The sequence below is a fragment of the Haematobia irritans genome, chromosome 4 (assembly GCF_050003625.1).
Source record: "Haematobia irritans isolate KBUSLIRL chromosome 4, ASM5000362v1, whole genome shotgun sequence".
NCBI lineage: Eukaryota > Metazoa > Arthropoda > Insecta > Diptera > Muscidae > Haematobia > Haematobia irritans.
In genome coordinates, this window is record NC_134400.1 from 90,386,138 (window position 1) to 90,401,814 (window position 15,677).

The following is a 15,677-nucleotide window of genomic DNA, read 5'->3' on the forward strand; positions in this document are numbered from 1 at the left end:
TCCGCCTGCTTTTGGTCCGAGCCGGGATAGAGGAAAACCCCGGACCATGGTACTGTGCCGTCTGCCGAAATCGAATTCACCATCGCTCGGTTTCGGTGAGGTGTAACCGGTGCATGGAATGGGTGCACTTCCGGAATTGCTCCGGCCTAACATCGCTGCGGGAGTATAGTCAAACTGACTTCGTGGCAGGATGCTGTGCCAATGACAGCAGCAGTGGGTCATCTGATTATGTGACCCCACCGACTTCTCCCGCACAACAATATTCTCCGCCGCAGCATCTTACACCGAATATTGTTGTACCAGTTCCGGAGAGTGCATCATTTTTGCAATTTAATTGCAACGGGCTCCGTGGTAAGATTAGTGAGATCGTAGACTTTATGAATCGGAAAAGGATAAGGGTCGCGGCGATCCAGGAAACAAAGCTGAATCCCACCTGCAGCCTACGACATTGTGATGGGTACAATGTCCTACGGAAGGATCGCACAAGAAATGGAGGTGGTGGACTGGAGAGCCCTCTCGAACCCCTCCAGAAGGGATGATGGGATTTCAGTCACATTTGGCGACGTGACTGTGACTGATCCGAAGAGGTGCGCCAAATACTTCAACCGACAGTTTGTCGAGCATCCCGAGAGTGATAGAGCGAAAAGGAGAGCCACCCGTCGTGTACGTGGTCTCCGAGCCGATGACACACCACAATTTACTGCAGCCGAAGTTACCAATGTCATCAACAGCGCGAAACCATCTAAGGCGCTGGGCCCTGACGGAATTTCAATGCTAATGCTGAAGCATCTGGGAATACTGGGAGTTGAGTACCTGACCAGACTCCTCAATTTGTCTTTGGAATCACACATTATACCCGATGTCTGGAAAATGGGAAGGGTGATTCCACTACTGAAACCGGGCAAAGATTCGAGCAAAGGTGAATCGTACAGACCGATATCCCTTCTTTCGCCAGTAGCCAAGACACTTGAGGCATTACTCCTCCCCAGCCTTGTGGAGAATTTTCCAGCTGCCCACCATCAACATGGATTCCGTAAGGTACATAGTACGACAACAGCCTTACATGCCATTTCGACACATATTAATAAGGGACTTAACCAGCCCAGGCCGTGTCACAGGACGGTCCTCGTGGCGCTTGACCTATCGAAAGCATTCGATACGGTCAACCATGCCACATTATTTGAAGACATCGAGAATACGTCCCTACCGGCAGGAGCGAAGCGTTGGGTGCTGAATTATATGTGTGGACGCCAGTCGTACGTGGAATTCAGGGGCAGAAAGTCAAGACCGCGTAGAGTTAAACAGGGAGTTCCCCAAGGTGGGGTGATATCTCCGGCACTGTTTAACCTCTACATGTCCTCGATTCCACCCCCTCCTGACGGCGTCGAGATTGTATCATATGCGGATGACTGTACAATCTTGGCATCTGGGCCCAATGTTGATGACATTTGCGATCGGTTGAACGTCTACATAGCTAATCTTACCAGTTATTTCACTGCGAGAAACTTGAGGATATCCCCCACCAAATCCTCAGCCACACTATTTACTACATGGACGGCAGAAGTGCGCAGGCAGTTGAATATCAGAGTCGATGGAGTAATAATTCCGACCACAAATTACCCCAAGATTCTTGGGGTCACATTCGACAGCCTTTTTAGGTCATCTGCCCATGCCACTGCAATTTGTAATAAGCTCCGTGGTAGAAACAAGGTCCTCAAGTCACTAGCCGGTAGTACTTGGGGTGCGGACAAAGAAACCTTGCTAACTACTTATAAGGCAATTGGCCGGTCAGTGGTAAACTATGCAGCGCCAGTGTGGACACCGCAGACCAGTGATACGCAGTGGAATAACATACAAACCTGCCAGAACGCTGCTCTTAGAACTGCGACTGGGTGTCTCCGCAGCACACCCCTGGATCACCTTTATGTGGAGACAAAGATCATCCCTGTGCGAAGACACAACTACATGTTGTCAAAGCAGTATCTCCTGGGTTGTTATCGCAGTAATCATCCAAACCACCATCTTACGGATACACAACCACCACCCAGGAACGTAAGGGTTGATATACATAATCTAGAGCGCGAGATCCAGCGCTATAAAAGAGAGCCTCTAGATCAAGCAGCGTACCAGGCAGGTTTGAACAGGATTCATGAGGATACTGTAGCTGAAGCGGTGAGAAGCTACAAGGTTAATCCTGTTCTTGGAGTCCGACCACCGCCCATAGCACCGGAGGAAAGAGACCTCCCACGGCAGACTAGGGTAGTTTTGGCCCAATTAAGATCAGGCAAGTGCAGCCGCCTCAATTCCTACTTATCGGTGATTGATAGCAGCGTAGCTGACGTTTGTCCAATTTGCAACCAAGGGCCACACGACACGCGTCATCTTTTCTCTTGCCCAGCCAAACCAACCCGACTTACCACCAGATCACTCTGGACACACCCTATCTTAGTCGCAGAGTTCCTTGATCTGCCAACAAGCTGATGTACCAAGCGTATAACATGAAATGGATGAGATCACAATAAACTGTTACAACAACAACATTAGCCGGTTTTTCAGGTTTATTTTTTTTTAGCGGCTAAATTAAGCATGCTAACGGGTAGGCCTTAATTATACTCACGTAATCTGAATTCTTCGTTTCTATTTTATATTCAATGGCAGGTATTATATGGTAAGACTACTTTGAGAATATTATAACTTCAAAATGAGAAGAAATTGAACTCCAAAATAAAATGATAATAAGACATTTTATTTTGCACTCATCAAAAGTATGGACAAAGCCAAATTTGTATAAATGTTGATTTGCGATTTCGATAGTGAAATGAAGATAAAAGTGATTATGTAATCTTTGCGCAATATTAAGTTCCACACTCTTTTGGTAGACGCCAAAATCTGCTTGTCCATCCAGTAAAATAGGTATAGGAATTTTATGACGCTTTACGAGATAACCATAACCGACCGAATCTTACGTACTTTGAAGTGTAAACATAGTTCTGCCTTTACTGGATTTACCTTGTGTTCAACCTCCCTTCCCATTCCTAAGGCTCCCGAGGTCCACTGTATGGTATTTCTAATTGCGCCAGATAATTTTCACTTGACTTAGTGTCACAACATCAGCGCAGTGTAAGTGCGTTAGTTGTGCATTACGAAGATTCTGGGTACGATTTCAGATAAGGTGGATTCACCAGCCGCCGACAAAAATCGGTCTACTTCATTCTCTAAAAAAAACGATACCACTGCAAGTCTATTTTGAAGTCGGGCGATAGTGGATTATTGCCTCAGATTTTTCAAACTGTTACAACAAAATTCATAAATCCTGAGGTCATTCTCCCTTTCCATTCTAGAGTCACCCGGTGGTTAGGTTAGGTTAGGATAGTGGCAGCCCGATATTTCATGCTCATTTAGACTATGCAGTGCATTGTGATACCACAGTCGTGAATTCTCTCTTATCACTGAGTGCTGCTCGATTCTATGTTAAGGCCAATGACAACAACCTCATTTTTGGCCGGACGGATCTCCACATTGTGGTGAAACAACTTAGAGAAGCTTTGAAACACTCAGAAATGTCACCAGCACTACAGAGAGGAGATAATTCACCACTGAACAACTTTTTGTCGTATGGTAGAAAGTGGGCGGGCATGCTAACCATTGCACAACGATGGCACCTCCGGAGGACCTCTGTATGGTATTTCTAATTGTATCAGGTGGCTTAGTGCCACCACATCAGCGGTAGTTTAAGATTAAGAATGGTCCGGGTGAAATGTCAACAGCCGTCGTCAAAAATGGGTCGAATTCGTTCTCTGATTGATATATGGCAGTAATATATCAGTAATGAACAAGTATGTACACTCCACCATGGATTGCGTAGAAACTTCTACGAAAGACTGTCATCTACAATCGAATTAATTGGTTTGTGGTATCTTAAAACTTCTTAACATCGTTTTCTAACTTGTATATATTAGACAAAAAAGGTATGTATAGGTAAGTCTACAAATAATTACGAATCTATATGGATTTTGTATGGTACGTAGAGAGCCAGAGTTGAAATATGGGGGTCGCTTATATGTGGACTATATACAATTATGACTTTGATATGGACCAATTTTTGTGTGATTGGGGATCGATTTATCTGAGGGCTATATATAACTATAGACCGATATGGTACTAGTTAGGCATGGTTGTTAACGGCCATATACTAGCACAATGTACCAAATTTCAACTGACTCGGATGAAACTTGCTCCTCCAAGTGGCTCCAAAACCAAATCTCGGGATCGGTTTATATGGGGGCTATATATGATTATGGACTGATATGGACCACTTTTGGCATGGTCCTTAAATATCATATACTACCACCACGTACCAAATTTCAATCAGATCGGATGAATTTTGCTTCTCCGAAAGGCACCGGGGGTCAAATCTGGGGATCGGTTTATATGGGGGCTATATATAATTATGGACTGATATGAACCAATTCCTGTATGGTTGTTGGATACCATATACTAACACCATGTACAAAATTTCAGCCGGATCGGATGAAATTTGCTTCTCTTAGAGGATCGGCAAGCCAAATTTGGGGGTCCGTTTATATGGGGGCTATACGTAAAAGTGGACCGATATGGCCCATTTGCAATACCATCCGACCTACATCAATAAAAACTACTTGGGCCAAGTTTCAAGTCGATAGCTTGTTTCGTTCGGAAGTTAGCGTGATTTCAACAGACGGACGGACATGCTCAGATCGACTCAGAATTTCTCCACGACCCAGAATATATATACTTTATGGGGTCTTAGAGCAATATTTCGATGTGTTACAACTGGAATGACAAAGTTAATATACCCCCATCCTATGGTGGAGGGTATAAAAGCGTCCCCACAATAATTGGCTGCTTTGACACCGGAGCTATTGGGTATTGCCACCTCAGCTACACCAAGCTGTTACAATAAAATCCATTTTCCTCTTTTTTTCTAAGAAGTGCAAAAGCAACATTCCAAAGTAAAAGAGATAATACCTTGGAATTTTTGCCTTCCCCAAAGAGGCTAAAATCCGTCTCTTCGTTAGAAGTACACATATCGCCTTCATCAACGGCAAGTCCACAATGAACTCAGATGCAATGGATTTTCAATATTTAGAGAAATCATACTAGTGCAGTCGCAGCAGACCAGCCCTTCAAGTAATCATTACATGTTTCAGTATTTCATGGATATTATTTTAATAATTTATATTTCAATGCACTCGTTTACAAATTATTTGTAAAGAAAAAAATAATAGAAATAATTTAATTATGGCCAAGTATTTATATCATTTTCAATATAACAATAGAGTTGAGTCTCGATAAATTTGAGAAAAACAAAATGCGATTTGTTGGCTTGTGGTTTCGTTATAAATGGCTTTGGTTTATATGTTGTAGCTTGGAGTTGATATAGTTCTTCGATCGAGTTCTTTCTTCAATTATTATCGATACAAGTCTTTTTATTGTTGCTTCAAGTATGCTGTTAAAGATTCACGATCACGTTCCAACCAAGCTGCATTAAGCCTTATTGTTTCAACTGCCTGTGAAACAGTCCTTTCTGTACCAGGAAATTGTTTCGATTTAAAGAATTCCTCAACTTCAATGGCACGCTCTTCGGATGCGAAATTTTCAATTAGATATTTTATCAGGCGAGCCAATAAAAATCCACCCTGAAACAGAAGAAGAAAAATTTATTTCGAATAATTTTAAAAATTAAGATTTTGTTTACGAATTTAGAAATATCTGTAAAAATAGATTTCGATTTACTACTGCGTTGGTATATTAACAAACGAAACGATCAAAAACAGGATTAAGTTTAAGAAGTTTACCCATAAAATAATTAACCAATCGCCTTTGAGACATGTATATCATTTTCTTTTCGATAACATAATAAAATCAATTCCTTCATTTTCTCTAGAGTAGAGGTGTGCACGTGAGTAATATTTTACTCAAGCTCACGCACACTCACGACGGAAAAATCTTACTCACGCACGATGCTCTTTTGGTAAGACACCCGCACACTCACGAAAAGAAAATTTGTACTCGCGCACGAAAATGTCGTGACTCACGCAAAATACCGTGACTACCGAAAAATATCGTGACTCAAGAATAATTTTATGAGTAATTTACCTAAGCGACGTATCTGAAAACATGAGCTTGATTAAAATCGAGGGCGTTATTAAACTCCAGGTGTCACTAAAATTGTAAATGAATTTAACTCGTAAGCGTTTTATGACCGTGGGTGGGATTATTTTCGTGAGCGTATTTTTCCGAAATTCGTTACTCACGCTCACGCACGACATTTGGTTTTGTAATCACGCTCACGCGCGACATTTGGTTTTGTAATCACGCTCACGCCGTTTCCATCAGCGACTCACGTGTGAATCACGAAAATTTTCGTGAGTCACGATAATTACGTGTCACGTGCACACCTCTCCTCTAGAGTGAAACATTTTTCTCTCATTATAAGTGGCAACCACTCCAAAATCAACCAAAATTAGTGGACCGTGTAGATATATATTCTTTATAGCCGATATTGTCGGTAGATCTTTTTTACCATATAGAAAAATGGAAAGAGTAAAAAGTAGAAGTCGACATTCTGAAATATTGGACAAATCCACTTTCGACTTTCGCAATGTTTGAATTTTCAACCATTCGATTTTTATACCCTTCACCACTACTGTGGTACAGGGTATAATAAGTTTGTGCATTTGTATGTAACGCCAAGAAGGAAAAGTCTGAGACCCATCGTTTAGTATACCGATCGTCTTGGAATTAAATTCTGAGTCGATTTAGCGATGTCCGTCTGTCTGTCTGTCCGTGTATTTTTGTGTGCAAAGTACAGCTCGTAGTTTTAGTCCGATTGTCCTAAAATTTGGTATAGGGTCCTGTTTCGGCTCAAAGACGATCCCTATTGATTTTGGTTCAGATTTAGATATAGCTGCCATATATATTTTTCACCGATCTGGTCATAATTGGCGTGTATATCAACCGATCTTCCTCAAATTCCGTACATCCGAATATTTTATGAGTCTCGAAAAACTTGCAAAATATCAGCCAAATCGGTTCAGATTTAGATATAGCTCCCATATATAGCTTTCGCCCGATTTACACTCATTTGCCCACAGAGGCCAATTTTTTGCTCCGATTTAGTTGAAATTTTGCACAGGGAGTAGAATTTGCATTATAGCTATGCGTGTCAAATTTGGTTGAAATCGGTTCAGATTTAGATATAGCTCCCATATATAGCTTTCGCCCGATTTAAACTCAAATGACCACAGAGGCCAATTTTTTGCTCCGATTTAGTAGAAATTTTGCACAGGGAGTAGAATTAGCATTGTAGCTATGTGTGCCAAATTTGGTTGAAATCGGTTCAGATTTAGATATATCTCCCATATATAGCTTTCGCCCGATTTACACTCATATGACCACAGAGGCCAATTTTTAACTCCGATTTAGTTCAAATTTTGCACAGGGAGTAGAATTAGCATTGTAGCTATGCGTGCCAAATTTGGTTGACATCGGTTCAGATTTAGATATAGCTCCCATATATATGTTTTTCTGATTTCGACAAAAATGGGCAAAATACCAACATTTTCCTTGTTAAATCGTCACTGCTTAGTCGAAAAGTTGTAAAAATGACTCTAATTTTCCTAAACTTCTAATACATATATATCGAGCGATAAATCATAAATAAACTTTTGCGAAGTTTCCTTAAAATTGCTTCAGATTTATATGTTTTCCATATTTTTTTTTACTAAAATTGTGTTCCACCCTAGTGCATTAGCCAACTTAAATTTTGAGTCTATAGATTTTGTAGAAGTCTATCAAATTCTGTGCAAATCGAGTGATATTTAAATGTATGTATTTGGGACAAACCTTTATATAGCCCCCAACACATTTGACGGATGTGATATGGTATCGAAAATTTAGATCTACAAAGTGGTGCAGGGTATAATATAGTCGGCCCCGCCCGACATTAGACTTTCCTTACTTGTTTTTTTTTTTTTTTTTTTTTTGAAATTTGGACAAATAGACTGCGATTATTTTAAAATCGACTTTTTGACTTTTCAAAAAGGCGATTTTCGACTTTTGTATATCTACTGTTTTGATACCAATCGATCTACTACTGTTTTGATACCAATCAATGTCCAAGTGGCATGCAATTTGCTACTACCGGGTATGAAGTGATATCATATTGTCAGATCGATATATGGGTAGACCATGTTAAGAATTAAGTTTAAAAATAAATCGATCCTGGAGTATGACTCTATCATATAAGATCCTCAATATGAATTTAGGATAGTTGTTCGCTTTGAGGTATTTTCATTGCAATAATAACTTTGTTCTTTCTCCTTACATGCTGATACGTTTAACCACTCTTAAGAGCCAACAGACGAAGTTGAGATCTATGATGATGTGTAGGTTATTTGGTGGAGATATTACATGCCCAGAATTGACATCTAGGATTAGGATAAATATCAGGCATTCAGGAATTACAAGTCCCTCTTCATTGATTTTCATCGTTCGAATTATGTATCAGTAGAGCCTATTCGTAGGATGAGCTTTGATTTTACTTTATCATCCAGTCCAGAATTTTGGCATACTTGAAGAACTAATACGCTTTTGTTTGGGGGTGCTAGTATTTAGTCTTGTAATATGTCCGGCTAATGCGTCCTTCTCTGTAGATCGTTACATCCCTCTGTCTCCACCCCATAATGGTATGATCATGATGTACACACTGGTAATACGTTACGGGGATGAGGCCCTCACTATCCCGCCCTTCTGGCTGTAGAAACCAAATTCTGAAACATGGCAGCGTTGAGGCAGAGGGTTGTAATTGTTACTGCAGTTTTGTATGCTAAGCACTTATAGGACCATCATCGTAGATCAAACAGAGTATAGTACGGAGTGCCGTCAAAAGTGCATTGGTATTACAGTTTATAACCTTGGGTTATGTGCTATAATCTATACTTGACGATGGCTTGATTGTGTCATGGTGTTTCAGAAATATTTCACTACATTATATATCATATTAAATACCTGGTATTGCTCCAATAGTTTTTGATTATTATCCTTGAAAAACTGCCAGGCCATGTCACGACCTTTAGGATTAACGGCTACAGCAACAATGACAAATACAGAATCTTGGGCACGAACCTCTCCCTGGAAATTCAATAGGAAATAATAGCAGATTGTCATTTTTCTAATTTTCTTTTTTAACTTACCGACATAGCAAAGTCGATTACTTTACGCAACAGCTCTACATTGCCAATGCAACCCAATGCACGAGAAATACGATCTTGCTCCTCATGTAAGTCCGTTGCTCGATATAGTGTTAACATTTCATTGAAAATACTATCATCTCCCTCTTGCAATACAGCTTTATAGCATGTCGAGCGTAAATCAGCTGGAACTGGACATACATTGTTCGCATGATCACGGAATCTATAAATAAGAATACCATACGGTAATACTATTTGTTTTTAATCATTGTATACTGTTGTCATACCGTTTCTTTGCCTCATCTACGATATCCTTGCAACGGAAGGATACTAAACGTGATAGAACGAGACTTCTCAGTAGTGTATCCAAATGATTTTCGCCATCTCGTACTTCCCATCCCAAACGTTCAGCTACAGGACGATATAGTTTTTCCCCATATTTATTGAAATGGTCCATTAGGTCGGTGTGTGAGATTAGAATATGAAGATTTGACAGAGAATTAGTGATTGCCGTCCATACGGTGTAGTTGGTTTCATTGCGATAGGAATCTATGAGTTCCAATACTTCTGCAGTGCGAGCTTGACCAGCTTGTACCATGGCAAACATATCGTCAATAAGTCCCAAACGGTCCAATGGTGGTAATTCCATATTACGAACTGCTGGCATTAATTTCTCGAGCATTGCTTTTGAATAACGTGTGCGGTAATAGCCCACTGTTCCTGGGTTCACCTTAATCCAGTCTTCGGCGCTAACATCTTCCAGGGTAATTTCCATAGACTTTTCATTTAAAAGAAAAGTTTTTGCAATTGCTCGGGGATTCTTCGATGTCGATATAGTAATGGGTATGACCCAAATATAATCGTCATCCGGTTTAGAACCGTCAGCAGTAAACTTATTTTGGGTCAAACGTAGTAACCTTCTATTCCCCTCTAATTGTTCATCTTCAACACACACCACAGGGAAACCCTTCAGTTTTATCCATGTAGACATCACTTCTGCTACAGGTTTTGAACTAGCTTCTTGCAAAGCTTCCCATAGGTCTTCGGTGCAGGTATTTTTGTACTGATGACGTGTTAAGTACGTATGCATACCCTTACGAAAATCAGCCTCTCCAATGTAATCGTGCAGCATGCGTATGACAGAGGCCCCCTTATTGTAACTGATTTCATCAAATATTTCATCAATTTCACAAGGATGACCCACAGGCACTTCAATTGGATGTGAATTTTTCAAAGAATCCAATTCTAAAGCTCGAGTGTACATGTCTGTGACAAATTGTGTCCAAATGTCATATTCCGGAAATAGATGATTAACACAAAGGAACTCTACAAAAGAGGCATAACCTTCGTTCAGCCATAAATGTGTCCACCATTCCATTGTCACAAGGTTTCCTATCAAATGTATAGCACAAGTTTATGTTATAGTCACCAAGATATGGAGATGGATTAACTTACCGAACCATTGATGGGCGATTTCGTGTCCCACTGTTAAAGCTATCGATTGTTTACGCATCAAGGAAGTATTTTTAGGGTCCACAAGCACAAATGTCTCCCGATATGTCACTAAACCCCAATTCTCCATTGCGCCGGCCGAAAAATCTGATATAGCAATTAGGTCCATTTTTGGCAAGGGGTAGGCTATGTTGAAATAGCTCTTATAGTATGGCAATACTTTTGTTGCAACTTCAAGGGCAAATAGGCCTTGTTCTTTTTTGCCCACAGGAGTATATACGCGAACTAGAACTCCATCTTCGGATTTTCCTTCTACGAAATCGTATTCGCCAACAACAACCGCCACCAAATAGGTGGACATTATTGGAGTGCGATCGAAAGTTATATGTCTCAATCCACCATCTAGAGAAGTTTCTTTAATTACCGGCATATTGGAGAGGGCAACACGATCTTCTGGTACTATTAACGATACATCGAAAGTTGCCTTGATAGCCGGTTCATCCCAGCATGGAAAACAACGTCTGGCATCAGTAGCTTCGAACTGTGTTACGCCTGCGTAGCGTTCTTCGCCACTTTGTGTAAAATACTTGCTTCGGTAAAATCCTTTCATTTTATCATTTAACTCGCCAGAAAAAGACATTCTCAATTTGGCAATCGATCCCACAGCCAATTCTTTATCGAAATGTAATGTTGCCGTTTCATTTTCGGTCGAGTAATCAATGCTCTTCGGCTTTAAAATCTCCCCATTCACTTCTAATTCGCTTTCGCTAATTTTAATGTCCAGTGCATTTAATGTAATACAAGTGGTGGCTGAAATAATCTGTAGAAGAGAAGGTTGCGAGACAGTTTCGGAAATTTAAATATAAAAAGAACTGTTGGAAAAAACATGTCGGATGTTTAGACCTTTACACCTAACAAAGAGCCACATGCTAAATCACGCGTGAGTCATGGAAACGGCGCATGTGTGCATGAGCGTGAATAAATTGCCAGAATTAAAATATATTTCATTAAAATTTTACGTTACTCCAGACCCCCCTTTCCGCCATTTCCATTCCAGATGCCGAAAATTCAAAGAAGTATTCAGCGGTGGTTTATCTTAAAATTGGACCTGACATATCTGAGTGATTCAAAGGACATCATTTTCTATTAATCTAAATGTCGAATCGGGCGCCATTGCCTCATTTGATATCGCGCCCATGAAAGCAAAAATTGGGAATAGAGTTAAGGTATGCATTTCTAAGAAATTGAAATTCTGATACCAATTGAGATTGTCGTTTAAGCATTGTTATAACAGCATTATGTTTTATATTTGAAGTCCATATAGAAATTATTCTAAATACTACCATTCGTTGCAATAAACTTTATTATTTGTTTAGTCCGAAAGCTCCAAGTTAATTTGATTGGCATATGTTGAAAAACCCAATTGGAGCTTTTACCAAAACAATGCACAAAATACTATGGCATTAAGATTTAGATGTGTGTGTGTGTTTGTGCACTAAACTCAAAGACGCATAAATCCTTAAGACTACTGCCATAATCCCAAACATCAAAGTGAAAGTCAAACATAAAAACAAAATCTATATGAGAGTACATACTTACTTTCAATTCCACACTTGTCTTTCCCACAAAAGTGAAAGCATTCAGATTAGGTTTCAACTCCAATTCATAATGCGATGGTGCTACATTTGTAGGCAATCGTTGGAATTCCTTTTGTTTTTCAGATGCCATCTTAGTGTTATAATCCGTAAATGAGGATGCAATATCTGCAGATGTGCGCGATAAAATGCTTCGATAGCTGACACAAATATCACCTACCAGTGGTAGTTCACAGTGCTTCAACGAAAATCTTCCAAATGATGCTGAAGTATAGTCCCGGTAGAACTGTTTTTGCACTTTTACAAATTGTTTGCCCGAAATAATGGAATTCAGATGACCGTTTTCTATTGGCGAAAAAACAAAAACACAAACTTAATTCTTATTTTTTAATGGAAACAATTTAAGGTTTTGGAATTCTAATTAACCGTTTATAGTTAGCAACGTTGGCAAATAAATATTGGTTACGTTGAAAGTCGGGAAAGATTATCAGAGCAAGTACGAGAAGCGGTTTTGATGTTGGGATAGGAAGTTTTATACTTTAATACCGGCACCTTGGGTATTGTTAACCAAACGTTTACTATAAGATTTTTACTAACGAAACAGCCCTACCTTTGCACAAGTGTTGTTCAAAAAAGTCCGTGTTGTGTAAATCCAAGCATAATTTATTTATCTCTGCAATAAATTAATGTTGTTTTCTGTTTAATAAAGTTACTCCATTGGAAAATAAGATGACTAGTGAAATGTGGCCTAATTATAACGACGAATGATGTTCGCCAACGTAACGAATTGGCTGATTATACACACGTGACGTGTCGCACATGCAATGGCATTTCGCTTATGTACCGTTCACACCGTGATACATTTATTAGGAGATAGAGCGTTACTGTGTTCGCACTGGGGGTGTCATTCGGGATTGAGTATTATAAAATATTGAATACCGGAATTTATTTCGGGATTCTTTATGGTAAATATTTTGAGTAGTAACAATCTACATCCCCAAAAAATTGTAGTATATTCAGCCAATTTGTTTTAATTCAATTTTATTAACAAAAAAAAACAAGAACAAAAGAGTAAATTAAAACACAATTTCAAATTGCTATCATACTTAACAAAAACTTAGTCTAATTCAACTTTATGAAGAAAAGAAAAAAAAAAACAGAACAATATACAAAAAAATATATTAAAAAGCATTTTCATATTGCTACCTCACTCAACATAACAATTTTAAGAATTTTCATTGTACTAGGTACATTTTCGTATCCTTGTGTTAAATCTTTTTGAACTTCATGGTTCTAATTAACTTCTTAAATATTTCAATGCATTTAAAATTTCATCAGGTTAATGCGATCTTGTCTTATTGCCGACGGGAATTTTTATCGTTACTTTTTTACTTTAAAGCCGGTTCTATGTTCATTCTTGCGAAAAATTTTATAGAAATCATTGTTTCGCACATAGAAAGCGGTGTTTATTTAGGTAACTGGGAGCGCTATTTAACAGGGAGCGATATTGAATGAAGTGTTTACACCCAAACACACACACACACATACTCCTAGCCCGTTATTTGAAAAAAGAAAAAGAAGAAGAATGTGCATTTATTTATTTTAGAAAATAATTTTGATATTAAATAAATACAATATAAATCTAACAAATAAGCTTCACTATATCAAACCAATATTTTATTTATATTCATTTAATACATATTTTATTTCACATTCAAATATACATATGTTTGTGTCTGTGTATGTGGTTGGCGGTTGCTGCTTGCTATTACAAAATTAACATTTAATTTTTCCTTGGGCAATTGATCTGCTACTCCTTTGATCCTTTGTATATTTTCGGAACAAAAATATGATCCGTGTTTGCGTTATAAACCCACACAAATGGTTTTAATAAATAAATTATTTCTTAATTCACATTGCAAATGGCACCATGCTATAAACGTCAGATTTTCAACTCGAAAAAAAAACAAAGGACCACAAATGGAAAAAATTTCGCTAGTTTTTCGCAGTTTTTGGTTTTGTATGGGATTTCTCAGCGGAAATCGAACATAGTACCGGCCTTTATGTGGCACGTATTCTATTTCACATGAAATCATTCCTCAAATGCGGACCTGATTGTTTGCTTTAATTTTTTTTATGAATTTGTTTGTTTTCCTTCTTAAATTGAATTGTTACACTACTTTTTCCCTCATTGTATTTTCACCCAAATGATAGTGTCTTTCCAAACATACCAGAGACTATAAATTCTCAATGGGATTGAGCTCGGGGATTTGTGGTGGCCATGAGAGCATTTGAAAACTTTGCTCCGACAACCATTGCTTTACTATTTGATAATTGGGTTTACCGTCATGTTGAATTTGCTCCTCAAGTTAGACGCAAACCTCCTCAAACTTAGGCAAAGTTGATTGCAAAATATGAAGGTAATCTTCTTTTTTCATGATTCCTTATTATTAACAAGCGGCCAAGTGTTCCACCATTCCTACACAATGAGTCGTTTCTCCCTATGTTTAACAGTTTGCTTGACGTGGTGTTTTTGGAGGCTTTACCGTTACCAGGCCATTACCAGTAATATTCTTAGGTCATTACCAGTAATGTTCTTTTGCATCGGATGGAAAGCGTTTTATTTTTATTTCATTTCACGATATAACTTATTTCCAGTCATCAACGGTCCAATCTTTGTGGGCCCAACTAGACATTTTCTATATAATAAAGATTGCAAAAAGTGAAAACATGCACTCGGCTTTGCTTCCCACTGTATGTTCTTCAGATTTGAGCATTAGTTTTAAATATTTCCCATATTTCTTACTAACATCGTGTTCCGCCCTAGAGCATTATAGCCAATTTAAATTTTAAGTCTAGAAATTTTGTCCAAATACGTTCCGATTTAAATATATGGGAACATAAATCCTTATATAAAGTCCCCAATAAAGTTGAAGGATTTGAGATGGTATAGAAAATGTAGATCTACAAAGTGGCGCAGGGTATAATATAGTCGGCCCATCCGACTTTAGACTTTCCTTACATGTTTTAATGTGCATCTAAAATTTTGAATTTGTCGGCACAACCCATCATATCGAAAACAGTGGTATATGATACCTAAATCTCATAGGAAAGCGTCGTTAAAAGTTATACCAAGTTACTAAATTAAAGGGTTTGGAGATTATTTTTATTATGCGTATATTTTGAAACGATTAAGCGTACCCTTATTGGGTGCCTTTCAAATGACCTTGTTTTATGCCCTCCACCATAGAATGGTGATGGGACTATAATAAGTTTGTCATTCCGTTTGTAACACATCGAAATATCGATTTCCGACTATATAAAGTATATATTCTTGATCTAAGACGATATAAACATGTCCGTCTGTCTGTCTGTTGTAATCACGCTACAGCTTTCA

The 15,677-nt window shown here is 38.7% G+C and overlaps 1 protein-coding gene across 2 annotated transcripts in view; it reads right to left on the minus strand.

Moving 5' to 3' along the window:
• Window positions 1–5,191: 5,191 nt before the first annotated feature.
• The window catches only part of Psa (puromycin-sensitive aminopeptidase), a 28,729-nt gene continuing 18,243 nt past the window's right edge, over window positions 5,192–15,677 (minus strand). The window contains exons 2-8 of one of the 2 annotated variants that reach the window (XM_075303956.1): window positions 12,891–12,953; window positions 12,285–12,625; window positions 10,689–11,505; window positions 9,521–10,625; window positions 9,237–9,456; window positions 9,052–9,174; window positions 5,192–5,678 (exon numbers count right to left, since the gene is read on the minus strand). In XM_075303956.1, the coding sequence (XP_075160071.1) occupies window positions 5,469–5,678; window positions 9,052–9,174; window positions 9,237–9,456; window positions 9,521–10,625; window positions 10,689–11,505; window positions 12,285–12,625; window positions 12,891–12,953 (2,879 nt within the window). In that variant the 3' untranslated portion in view covers window positions 5,192–5,468. The remainder of the gene's footprint in view (window positions 5,679–9,051; window positions 9,175–9,236; window positions 9,457–9,520; window positions 10,626–10,688; window positions 11,506–12,284; window positions 12,626–12,890; window positions 12,954–15,677) is intronic. The other variant, XM_075303957.1, reaches the window with a different exon arrangement.